This window comes from Pleurodeles waltl, chromosome 2_2 (genome assembly GCF_031143425.1).
Source record: "Pleurodeles waltl isolate 20211129_DDA chromosome 2_2, aPleWal1.hap1.20221129, whole genome shotgun sequence".
Taxonomy (NCBI): domain Eukaryota; kingdom Metazoa; phylum Chordata; class Amphibia; order Caudata; family Salamandridae; genus Pleurodeles; species Pleurodeles waltl.
The window spans coordinates 206,502,089-206,514,382 of NC_090439.1; the positions used below are offsets into that span (position 1 = coordinate 206,502,089).

Consider the following 12,294-nt stretch of genomic DNA (forward strand, 5'->3'; position numbering starts at 1 on the left):
CCAGGCCCAGTCCGAAGCCACAAGGATTACTTGGGCCCAGTCGTTCTTGATCTTCTTGAGAACCCTGGGCAGTACTGGTATGAGTGGAAAGGCGTACAGGAGGCCGGAGTTCTACTCGAGACAAAAATGAGTTCCAAGCGATTGACACCTTTGGAACTTCAAGGCGCAAAACTACTGACGTATTTTCTCTGCTGAGGCGAACAAATCTAAACAAGGCTCACTCCCCTGCTGAAAGAGATCTTGCGCCACCTCCGGATGGAGACACAATTAATCATCCAGTAGACATTTTCGGTTGAGTTGTCTGCTCTGGCATTCAGAGAGCCTGCTAGATGTTGAACCACCAGGGATAAGCCCTGCTGTGCCAGCCACATCCAGAGGTGCAGAGCCTCTTGACAGAGGGCCCACAACCCCTCTCCACCCTGCTTGCTGCAGTACCAAATGACAGTAGTGTTGTCCGTGAACACCTTCACCATTTCCCCTTGATGGGGGAAAAAATTGCCTTCAATGGTAGCCAGGTTGCACAGAGCTCCAACAGGCTGATGTGGAGTCCTGACTCCGCCGGACACCAGATGCCTCTGATCTCCACCTTTCCCAGATGGCTGCCCCATCCCAGGAGTGACACATCAGTCACTATTGTCAAATCTGGGTGGGAAAGGAAGCGGGATCTGCCTCTGACCCAACTGCGGTTTGTTAACCACCACTGCAGGTCTTGCACAGGTCCCTTCGAGGTCTGGACCTTGTGGGAGGGATTCCCCTGATGCTGCACACACTGGCACTTCAGATCTCACTGTAGAGCTTGCATGTGCCATTTGGCGTGTGTCACCAGCAGGATACAGGAGGTCATGAGGTCCAGCAGCCTCAGAGTCATTCTCACGGAAATCTAGGTTAGAGACTGAAACTTTGGTATCATAGCCAGAATATCTTGGACTCGCTGCTCTGGAGGATTAGCCAGAAACTGAACTGTGTCCAGAACAGCTCTGATGAAAGGGAGTGTCTGAGAGGGATTCAGGTTTGGCTATGGCACGTTTATAATGAACCACAGTGAATTCAGGAGGTCCGCAGTAGTCTGGAGGTGGGATCCAGCCTGGGGCAAGCCAGGTTCAACAGCCAATCATCAAGCTAGGGGAAGAATTATACCCCTGATCTACGCAGATGAGCTGCGACCACTGCCACCATCCTGGTGAACACCTGAGGGGTGCGGGTAAAGCCAAAGGGGAGCATGGCTTACTGCAAGTGCTCGTTGCCTACCATGAACTGCAAGTAACCTCTGTGGGCAGCAGGACAGGAATATGGAAATAAGCGTCCTTCAAGTCCCGTGCTAGGATCCATTGTCCTGGGTCCAGGGCAGATAAAACCTGAGGCAGAGTGAGCATTCTGAACTTCTCCTTCTTGAAGAAGAGATTGAGGGATCGAAGGTCTAGGATAGGGCTGAGGCCCTCGTCCTTTTTGGGTACCAGGAAGTAGCAGGAACAGTAACCACAACCTACTTCTGACATGGGCTCTCTATGGTTAGAGCCGTAACTTCCTCGCGGAGAAGGGAGACATGATCCTCCATCATCTGGTCATAGGATGGGGGCATGGATGAAGGTTTAGCCTCGAAGGGGAGGGAGTAACCCCTTTGGGCTGCCTGCAAAACCCACCTGTTTGACGTGATAGATTTCCAGTGGAGCAAGTGATTGGGGATACTGCCTCTGACTGGCCCCTGTGGGGTGTCAGACTAGGACGGCTTAGAGGCTACTGCACTTTTAGGGGGGGACAGACTGCTGGCTCCCTGATCCATGAGGTAAATGGATCCCACACCCTCAGCCACACAGAGGATGGGTGGCATGCGTGGTACGGTGGCTGGCTGGGAATGGACGTGGTTGGAGGCACGAACAGGGTGAAAGGCTGACTGAGGGGGACGAGGGGTCGCCGTGAGGCCCAAGGACCTGACTGTAGCACAAGAAGCCAATGCTCCCTTGTCTCGTCAGCCAGCAGAAAAGATGTCTAAGAACACTTTGACTTCTTGCTTTTCTTCTTGTGCCTCGAATTACCCGATCGCCCTGATACTTGGAATGGGTTGATGACGATGTAGGACTCCATGACTGCTCTCGGGACCTTCCTCTCGACCAGGACCTCGACTTGCACGAAATAGAGCATCTGGCGGCCATCAGCTTCAGGGACCGCTCCCTCAAAACCTTTGGATGCATGGCCCAACACTCGGACCATGACTTGGGGTCATGGTCACTCTCCAGGCACCAAAGATTCTAGAGGTGCGGATCTGTCATGGACATTGCCCAATGACACGAACCACAGGGCTTAAACCTGGTCTTCATAGATGACATCTTTGACACAGCAGGAGTTGAAATCTCGAAAAGTCTTTGAAAAATGTCAAAAAAGGCCAGTCAAAAACTGACTGAGGGGTAGCTCTCTTCGCATCGGCGCTAGCTGGCATAGAAAGAAAAGAACTGATATCAGTGAGGCCGGGTGGCGCCTATATAGGAACCCACTTCTTCATATCTGGCATGGACGATGTTGACGACGGACGCAGAGCCGATTGACACAACCTAACAGTGCACAGGGGTACTGCTCAGAAAATTCTCCTGATCCAGTCTGACACCTGGGGGAAATATGGAATCTGAAACTAAATGTCTCTATTAGAGGTCAGCTTTTTGGGTTGATGCCTATATAGGCACTGTGCACATCACTTCAGACCCCAACAATGCCAAGTACCGAAAAAAGCAACATGCTAAAAAATTTCCAGATTAAGTCTGCCACCTGATATAAGGACTCTGCGACTAGAATCTTGTACCAGATAATATTAGTCAACAGTAAGGAAAAATACCTTCTAACTGTTCAGGCCAAGCAGCATGGCAAAAAGCAAGGAGAACACAAGCAGGAACTAGAGAAGACATAGTTTCCACAAATCCAGTGAGTTGGTAACCAAGTAAGAACAACTGTGACATAATTGGGTCCAAGATGGACTCCCTCTATATAGTGCCAGACATGATGTGATAAAATCCAGGGATAGGTTCTGCCATTTTGGTTTGGGGACTCATTTAATGAAGAAAACCAAAATAAAAATATCAAATACATATGGTTATTTCAAGGATTTCCAAGAGGTACTGTATGAAAGAATATGTGGTTCTTTTAATTCAATAGTTCTTACAAAGAACTGAGATCCCAGAAAACCCTCCGGCATGCGGTCTTGGCAACATGCTGGCATGCAGGAAGGAACTGCACCATAATTCTGTGAGTGGACTCAGATCAAGCTGCGATGTGTAAGAAACAGAAAATGGACCCTGAGGATGCCGCCACGCCCACGTTTTAAGGACCTGCGAGCGGACGCCCACAGGGAGCCATGGCTACTGGTATGCTCAACAGCGATTAAACAAAGGCAAGTGGAAATCACAAACATGCCATCCCATCTTCTCCATAGAACAAGAGTGGTAGGAAGGGGCTGGGTCCAGTTTGGGCTTCTTATGTTTTTTCTTTGACTTACCAAAAGACTTTGACTTATCAAGATGATCTGCCACTGGAAGAGCTTTGAAAGTGGGTCTACACTCTTGATTTTGACCTGGAACAGAACTTGCAAGAAGTCTTGTGGTGCTTCACCATGTACAGCTTTGCCACACCCTTCATGAATGCCATTCTGATTCATCTGAGTGCAGTCTTCTTGTGCACCAAACAAACACCAGACACACTTCATGAGGATCTGTCACAGTCATTTGATTGTGACAGTCCTTACAAGGCGTAAATCCTGCAGTCTGAGGTGATGACATGTTCCCTTGCATTCTAGATATTTGTGAAGGAAAATGTTAATTCACAAAGTAAAAAAACAGAGCAGCAGAGCTCAGGATCAGAGTCTGAAGGCGTAGAAAGAAAGGAATGAACGTCAGTGTGCCTGGGTGACATTTATTTGCAGTTCTGTTTTGTCGCTTACTGAGTGGATAGAAGTTAGCGTGGAGCCGCATGGCACCACATGCCAGCGCACAACAGCATTGCTTTTTTGAGTTTCCAGATCCAGTCTGGCATCTGGGGACATCACAAGGTGAGGAATCTGCAGTGTGAAGTATACATCAGAAAGCAGATTTACTCTGTCCAGGAGAGACAGAGGAGTTAAAAAAACGAGTTCCAACTGACAATATACCAAACCATCCTTGTTTCATCCTGGACACTAAGAATCAGCTGGGCATCACACTCTCGCATCTTCTGCAGAGTCCTCATGTTTATCGTAGTGAGGAAGAAGTGTACAACATGCCCTGTAATAAGCTCATCCAAAAATTGTCCCCCAGAGAACTTTATGTTGGAAATTAGAGGATGGTGCAGGGAAGCCCAGTCTTGGAGAAGATAACACTTTTTACATCAGAGTGGAGCTCCCATTCTTAAGTATTTAGAGAGAGAAAGCAAATACTTTCACAAGAAGTTCTTGCCAGATGAGCTGCCACTGGTAAAATATCCTGTTTGAAAGCCGAGACCCATAAGCACAATACCTCCCACTACAAGAGCCACAAAAACACTCTGCCTTGTTTTGCGACCGCACTTCAACTATATTACAATAATGTGAATTCTTTGTTCTGAAAGGGATCAAAGGCCTTTAATCTTCCTATTCCCCAGACGAGTGACTCACTGTAATAATGCGGTGTCTGTAATCACGGAAATCTGCAACAGTGGAAAAGTGAAGGAACGAACCAACCTGAAGATGAAGTGGCACATCAACTTCTCAAGGTGTGCAAGGACTAAGGAGAAGATTTCCACGCAAGCAGGGCAGCTCCACAAATGCTAAATCCACTGCGACACAGGCCTCTGAGCTACAAACCAGACAATGGCTAAAGTTCTACAGGGTCACTGAGATAGAGGTCCCAGGAGCAGGGAAATAAGAATGTCTTTAACCATGTGTCGGCAACCACTATTGAATGCTACCTTAAAATTGGTTCTTAAGGAGGCCTTCATTTATATTGTGCAATGTCTCCATTCACACCACAAATAAGTACATTCATGGTGAAAGAGCAACCTCACAAAAGGTTACCTGCCAATATTTTATCAAAAGTGTTGGTAGGCGTTTTTCAAAGGGATACAGGTAAACAAGCCAGTGTTCGTGAACTATGCATTAGCTTCCACCACTAGATAGCCTCCCAAAAGGATTATCCTTTTCCAAGCGGTTAGTTTTGGCATTGGACAAGTCTGGGCTGAGTGTTAATTATATCTTCCCTGGGCACTACCTTCCAACTGGTTTGCAGTTCTCGTGGTTCTATTAATTGCGATGCAGGGGCGGCTATTCCCCATATATGAAGCTCTTTACTGGCTTCTGTCTGTGAATGAATGGAGTTGCTTATCCTCTTCACAAAATATGGATAGAAGCAGCATTTGCTTACTACAAGCTTTAAACCTTCTAGTATAGATATCAAAACGTTTCACACAAAACGTGGCTGATTTTGTGTCTCTCTGCAGGTGTTTCTGTGACAATCTTGCAGAATCTCTGCAGGTGTTTCTGTGACAATCTTGCAGAATAAGTGATCAACATACTTTAGGATGATGGCAAACCATCTTTAGACACATCTTGAATATTTATTTTATTTTTTATTTGTTGTAGTTTTATATAGCGCAACTCCCCCCGAAGGTATTGGGGTGCTTTACATGAGCACCACTTACATTACACAAGGACACATTTATTTTAGGCAGGCACCGGGAGATTAAGAGGTTTGCCCAAAATCACACGTTGTTGACCCGAAGCTGAGAGTCGAACCGGGTTCCCCAGTTCCAAAGTCAGCAGCTATGGCTGTTACACCACATCCTCTCCCAACATGCTCCAACTTGCAAAAATCAATACATAACCATAAATCTATTTTAACTCCTATACAGGGAGTGCAGAATTATTAGGCAAGTTGTATTTTTGAGGATTAATTTTATTATTGAACAACAACCATGTTCTCAATGAACCCAAAAAACTCATTAATATCAAAGCTGAATATTTTTGGAAGTAGTTTTTAGTTTGTTTTTAGTTTTAGCTATGTTAGGGGGATATCTGTGTGTGCAGGTGACTATTACTGTGCATAATTATTAGGCAACTTAACAAAAAAAAAATATATACCCATTTCAATTATTTATTATTACCAGTGAAACCAATATAACATCTCAACATTCACAAATATACATTTCTGACATTCAAAAACAAAACAAAAACAAATCAGTGACCAATATAGCCACCTTTCTTTGCAAGGACACTCAAAAGCCTGCCATCCATGGATTCTGTCAGTGTTTTGATCTGTTCACCATCAACATTGCGTGCAGCAGCAACCACAGCCTTCCAGACACTGTTCAGAGAGGTGTACTGTTTTCCCTCCTTGTAAATCTCACATTTGATGATGGACCACAGGGTCTCAATGGGGTTCAGATCAGGTGAACAAGGAGGCCATGTCATTAGATTTCCTTCTTTTATACCCTTTCTTGCCAGCCACGCTGTGGAGTACTTGGACACGTGTGATGGAGCATTGTCCTGCATGAAAATCATGTTTTTCTTGAAGGATGCAGACTTCTTCCTGTACCACTGCTTGAAGAAGGTGTCTTCCAGGAACTGGCAGTAGGACTGGGAGTTGAGCTTGACTCCATCCTCAACCCGAAAAGGCCCCACAAGCTCATCTTTGATGATACCAGCCCAAACCAGTACTCCACCTCCACCTTGCTGGCGTCTGAGTCGGACTGGAGCTCTCTGCCCTTTACCAATCCAGCCACGGGCCCATCCATCTGGTCAATCAAGACTCACTCTCATTTCATCAGTCCATAAAACCTTAGATAAATCAGTCTTGAGATATTTATTGGCCCAGTCTTGACGTTTCAGCTTGTGTGTCTTGTTCAGTGGTGGTCGTCTTTCAGCCTTTCTTACCTTGGCCATGTCTCTGAGTATTGCACACCTTGTGCTTTTGGGCACTCCAGTGATGTTGCAGCTCTGAAATATGGCCAAACTGGTGGCAAATGGCATCGTGGCAGCTGCACGCTTGACTTTTCTCAGTTCATGGGCAGTTATTTTGCGCCTTGGTTTTTCCACACGCTTCTTGCGACCCTGTTGACTATTTTGAATGAAACGCTTGATTGTTCGATGATCACGCTTCAGAAGCTTTGCAATTTTAAGAGTGCTGCATCCCTCTGCAAGATATCTCACTATTTTTGACTTTTCTGAGCCTGTCAAGTCCTTCTTTTGACCCATTTTGCCAAAGGAAAGGAAGTTGCCTAATAATTATGCACACCTGATATAGGGTGTTGATGTCATTAGACCACACCCCTTCTCATTACAGAGATGCACATCACCTAATATGCTTAATTGGTAGTAGGCTTTCGAGCCTATACAGCTTGGAGTAAGACAACATGCATAAAGAGGATGATGTGGTCAAAATACTCATTTGCCTAATAATTCTGCACTCCCTGTATTGGCAGGTGTTATTAAGCAGATAGTTGTGATAATTACCATTTCTGAGACTCTGGTAACATTACAGGGACTTTCACCTTAATAGCCTGTACAATAAAGAAGCAGAAAGTTGATGTCAGGACACAAATGAGCCAGGAAGGGCTGAGTGGCAATAAAAGACTTGGCAGTATTTTCCCCTGCACGAAGCAAACATTGACTTTCTAAAACCTGAAATTTGGATTGGGATAGCTGGGCAGAAATTGCCAGCACCCTCTATTCTTCAAACAAGAACAAGAAAGCTCAACAAGTTCTGACCCTATTGACTCCCAGATTGAGAGCACTCTGCACTCCTGTAAGAAACAGGCTCTTTAAATGAGATTGGCATTGCACCTTTCTCTAGTATTTTATAGAAGTGGATGAGCCCTTAAAGTTCAGATTCTGATCCCAAGGTGGTGAATTTTAGGTTTTGGATGGAGACTCATTATGGAACCACCTGCAGCCTGGTCTGCTACGTAATATCAACATACATTTATCCTGAGTCACATTGGAATAAAGTACACCTTGTCCATGAGTTTGCTATGTTTCACTTCTCATTGATGCTGGGGGTCATGATCAATCCCAGATCAAGTACATGCTTTTGTGAATTTGCAGGAGCTTTGAACACAGAGGTTGTAAATGGAAACAAGAGGTGAAAAATGTGGAAACAATTACATTTGTTTAGAAAATACTTGCAAAATTATGTGTTTCTTGGGAAAAACTTTCCAAAACAGCGGCATGGACAGTACCTTGGCACAAAGGAAACCCGTAAGTGCATTGTATGAATATTTCTTCTGTCTAGCCTGACATGGATTTTAGGAGTTAAGTAACCTGCAGTAGAACCATAGGTTGGCACCCAATTTTAGCGGTTACAACTTCCAGAATATATTGTAAATCGACACAGACTGTAAATAAAGGAGTCAAGACGATGAACTGGAGGTAAATCAAGACAGGAAAATGAATTGTATTGCAACACATAGCATACACTTTTTCAATCCCAAACAGCAGCTATAACAAGAGAGGGAAAGCAACCACGCTGATGTATTTTTACTATTAGTGCTGAGCATGCTCTAATTGTAGAAAGCCTCCATAGGTATTGTACGTATATGCCAACAGGATAGACATAGAGAGAAGCAGGGAGTGTAATTAATATAAATACTTGAAGTTAATTTAGCTACTAGCAAAGTCAAAATCAAGCTTGAAGTAATGTTAAAAGGGAATGTGTGTCAGTAGCAAATGTATAATCCTACAGAAGTAGTAGATCCAGATCATTGGCTGGAATGGCTGATTATTTCAGAGCAGTGAAGCACCAGAGAACCAGAAGTTAGTAATGAAGTGCTAGTGAGACGCACAGAAAGTGAGGATGTGAAAATTTCAGAAAAACTTGCAGGATGGAGAAGATGTTCTGTTCTTACCCCATTACTCTGGGTTGAATGGACTGACTGCTCGCTGGTGGAGGAGCAAGTGCTCATGCGATCTGTCTCCTTGCTCAGTGATGAGTGGCGGTGGACCTGCCGTTGGAGGGAATCAGTGTCCCCTAGGAAAGTGAACGACATGGGAAGGCTGGCAGGAGATGCTGGGATGGAACTCCAAAAGGAGCTCTTCTGCAGCGGACTTCTGGGTAGAAAGTTGTCTTTGCCAAATGATATTGGACTAGCCGCTGAGATAGGGATGTTCATAGGTAAGGCATTTCCTAGCCATCGATTTCCAAGTGTCAAGCTTCCTAGGCTGCTCCTGGGGAGGCTGTCCTCGAAGCTCCCACATAGTGCTTTTTGGGATCTTTCAAATGAGTCAGAAAGGCTCTCAGATGTCTTCCTGGGGCTCTCTAGAATCATCTTCCTTGGAACTTGATTCCTTCTTTTTTTACGACAGTTGAAATCTATGTTACAAGGATACCTGCCTTGCTGGCTGGCACCAATTTCTAGGGAAGTTTTGAGGAGAGATATATTGCAAATGGACATACCTGACATCTTCTCTGTCTCTGCCTGGCCTGAGGCTGCGGAGGAGACAAGTATGGGGGAATGATGCCGGACAGGCTGGGGGATCCGGGATGGCCTCGTATGAATGGAACTGCTTACTCCAGTACAGCTGCTTGGGCCGCTGGTGTTACTGCTGCCGCCACTGCTGCTTTCTGTATGATTCCGTTGATAATCAACTGATGTCAAGGCTGCAATGAAAACGAAAACAAATCAGCAGAAGATGAACGAACAAATGAAACTACAAGTTAATACTACCTGTAAGAAAGATAACGTATGTCATGAATTATGTTTTAATAGTTTGAATATTGCTGGTTAGCGTAACTTACTGGTGTTTTCGATTTTTCCTTCTTTTAAACTGATTAGAGGCAAGAGATTTTTAACCACAATGTAAGGTCTACATTTCTTTTTACATATTTGCACTAAAAAATAGTTTTTTAACAAATGGTTAGCAACCACATTTTATTTAGTTGGAGACATAATAGTGTCCATAGTTTTATTTTTTCTTCAAACATACATCGAAAAACACCAATGTATTTAAACTATTTACACGTCAACAAACGAGTACGTTTCCTGCTGCAAATTATCACATTTCTAAACTTAGCCTATTTTGAGTAGTCCAACACATCTATTCTTTCGGAAAGGTGACTGATTTCGAATTATCTAAAGTTGTTTATGTGCTTTTAATTTAGAGAAATAGAAACAAAGAGTGTTTTATTTCCAACAATTAAACAATTTTTAATTAATAAAGTGGTCCCTTGCAAATTTTCCCAAACTTTCCTTTTTCATATCTCGGCATATTAAATATTTCAAAATCACATGAATAGCTTATGAGGCCTGCAAACCTAATGTTATTCTTTCTATTAAAATATATGTTGACGTGCAATTCCCAAAGACAATTCTTCTGTTCTTGAGCAGGATCAATGCAAAAGTACAAAGTTATTTTGGGTTTCAGCCTATGGAGCCTCTCCTCCTCTTTCGGGGGACGAGGAGAGCAAAAAATAAAGGGAGAGCGTAGACTACCAACACCAGCTGGAGCATGACTTTTTGTAAGGATAGCACCAGAGTCCTCAAAGTCAACCTATCTAGGAAAAATGAGTTATATGACAGTTGCACTGAAAGTGCCTGGAGTTCACTATATCAACATTCTGACATAATCGCAATAAGGAATATGGTCTTTGAATTCAGGAGACATAAAGGGCATGCACATAAGAAACTCCAAGACCAAGTTAAGGTCCCGCTGTGTAATCATAAACAGTTTACATGGAAACAGGTGTGTCAAATCTTCAGTAATTCTCATCACAACAGGTGATTTAAATGAAAATGGCTGGTCCAGCAAACGTAGAGAGGCCCAACAAATAACTTTGTCCACTGCAAATCTTCATGGACTAAAGACAAACAAACAAAAGAACATCTGACATCTTGGCTTGTAAATAGTCAGTCTTGCAGATACCAAAGCAGCCTACAAATCTGTTCCAGCACCTAGCATTAATGGAATTTGTGGTAGCGAGTCTAGCGGTAAGTTTGACTTCCAGCAGCAGATCAAATCCAGTCAACTGCTTCCTCTCAATCTTCACACATGGCTGTGTATATTGTGTAGATTCAAGTGAAGGACTGATCCCTGTTGCTGAGAGAGGAGATCCTCCCAAAGTGGTAACCTGATCAGAGGATGGATGTGTATGAAAGTACCCTCTTTTTGGCATCGTTACTGTAGGAGGCTGGCCTGGCTTGTAGGGGGTACCAGAGGTACTTACACCTTGTGCCAGGTCCAGTTATCCCTTATTAGTGTAGAAGAGGTGTTTCTAGCAGCTTAGGCTGATAGAAGGTAGCTATAGCAGAGCAGCTTAGGCTGAACTAGGAGACATGCAAAGCTCCTACTATACCACTGGTGTCATATGCACAATATCATAAGAAAACACAATACACAGATATACTAAAAATAAAGGTACTTTATTTTTATGACAATATGCCAAAAGTATCTCAGTGAGTACCCTCAGTATGAGGATGCCAAATATACACAAGATATATGTACACAATACCAACAATATGTAGTAATAGCAAAAGGAAGTAATGCAAGCAGTGTAAAGTTACAATAGATTGCAATAGGAGCACATAGGTTTAGGGGCAACACAAACCATATACTCCAAAAGTGGAATGCGAACCACGAATGGACCCCAAACCTATGTGAGCTTGTAGAGGGTCGCTGGGGCTGTAAGAAAACAGTGAGGGTTAAAAAAAATAGCCCACCCCAAGACCCTGTAAGGTAGGTGTAAAGTGCACCTACAACCCCCAGAGAGCACAGAAGTCGTGATAGGGGGATTCTGCAAGGAAAACCAACACCCACAAAGCAACAACAGTGGATTTCCGGACCTGAGTACCTGTAAGAGAAGGCGACCAAGTCCAAGAGTCGCGACAGTGTCGAGAGTGGGCAGGAGCCCAGGAAATGCCAGCTGAGGGTGCAAGGAAGCTGCCACCGGATGGAAGAAGCTTGGTGTTTTGCAAGAACGAAGAGGACTAGGAACTTCCCCTTTGGAGGATGGATGTCCCACGTCGTGAAGAAGCTTGCAGAGGTGTTCCCACGCAGAAAGACCGCAAACAAGCCTTGCTAGCTGCAAGGGTTGCGTTTATAGTTTTTGGATGCTGCTGTGGCCCTGGAGGGACCAGGATGTCGCCACTTGGATGAGGAGACAGAGGGGGCGCCCAGCAAGTCAGGGAGCCCTCACAGAAGCAGGCAGCACCCGCAGAAGTACCAGAACAGGCACTTAGAAGAGGAGGGTACCGGAGTCCACGCGAAGTCACAAAAGGGAGTCCCTCAACGCCGGAGGACAACTCAGAAGGTTGTGCACTGCAGGTTAGAGTGTCGGGGACCCAGGCTTGGCAGTGCACGAAGTAAATCCTGGA

At 44.5% G+C, this 12,294-nt stretch overlaps 1 protein-coding gene across 5 annotated transcripts in view; it reads right to left on the bottom strand.

The window, feature by feature from the left end:
* Positions 1-12,294, bottom strand: part of TRIO (trio Rho guanine nucleotide exchange factor) — a 3,522,386-nt gene that overhangs the window by 645,365 nt on the left and 2,864,727 nt on the right. For 4 of the 5 annotated variants that reach the window (XR_011200906.1, XM_069219639.1, XM_069219640.1 and 1 more), the window contains exon 48: positions 8,833-9,584. Coding sequence is in view for 4 of the 5 variants with exons in the window: in XM_069219639.1 (XP_069075740.1) it covers positions 8,833-9,584 (752 nt within the window). In the remaining variant the exon portion in view is untranslated. The remainder of the gene's footprint in view (positions 1-8,832; positions 9,585-12,294) is intronic. The other variant, XM_069219642.1, reaches the window with a different exon arrangement.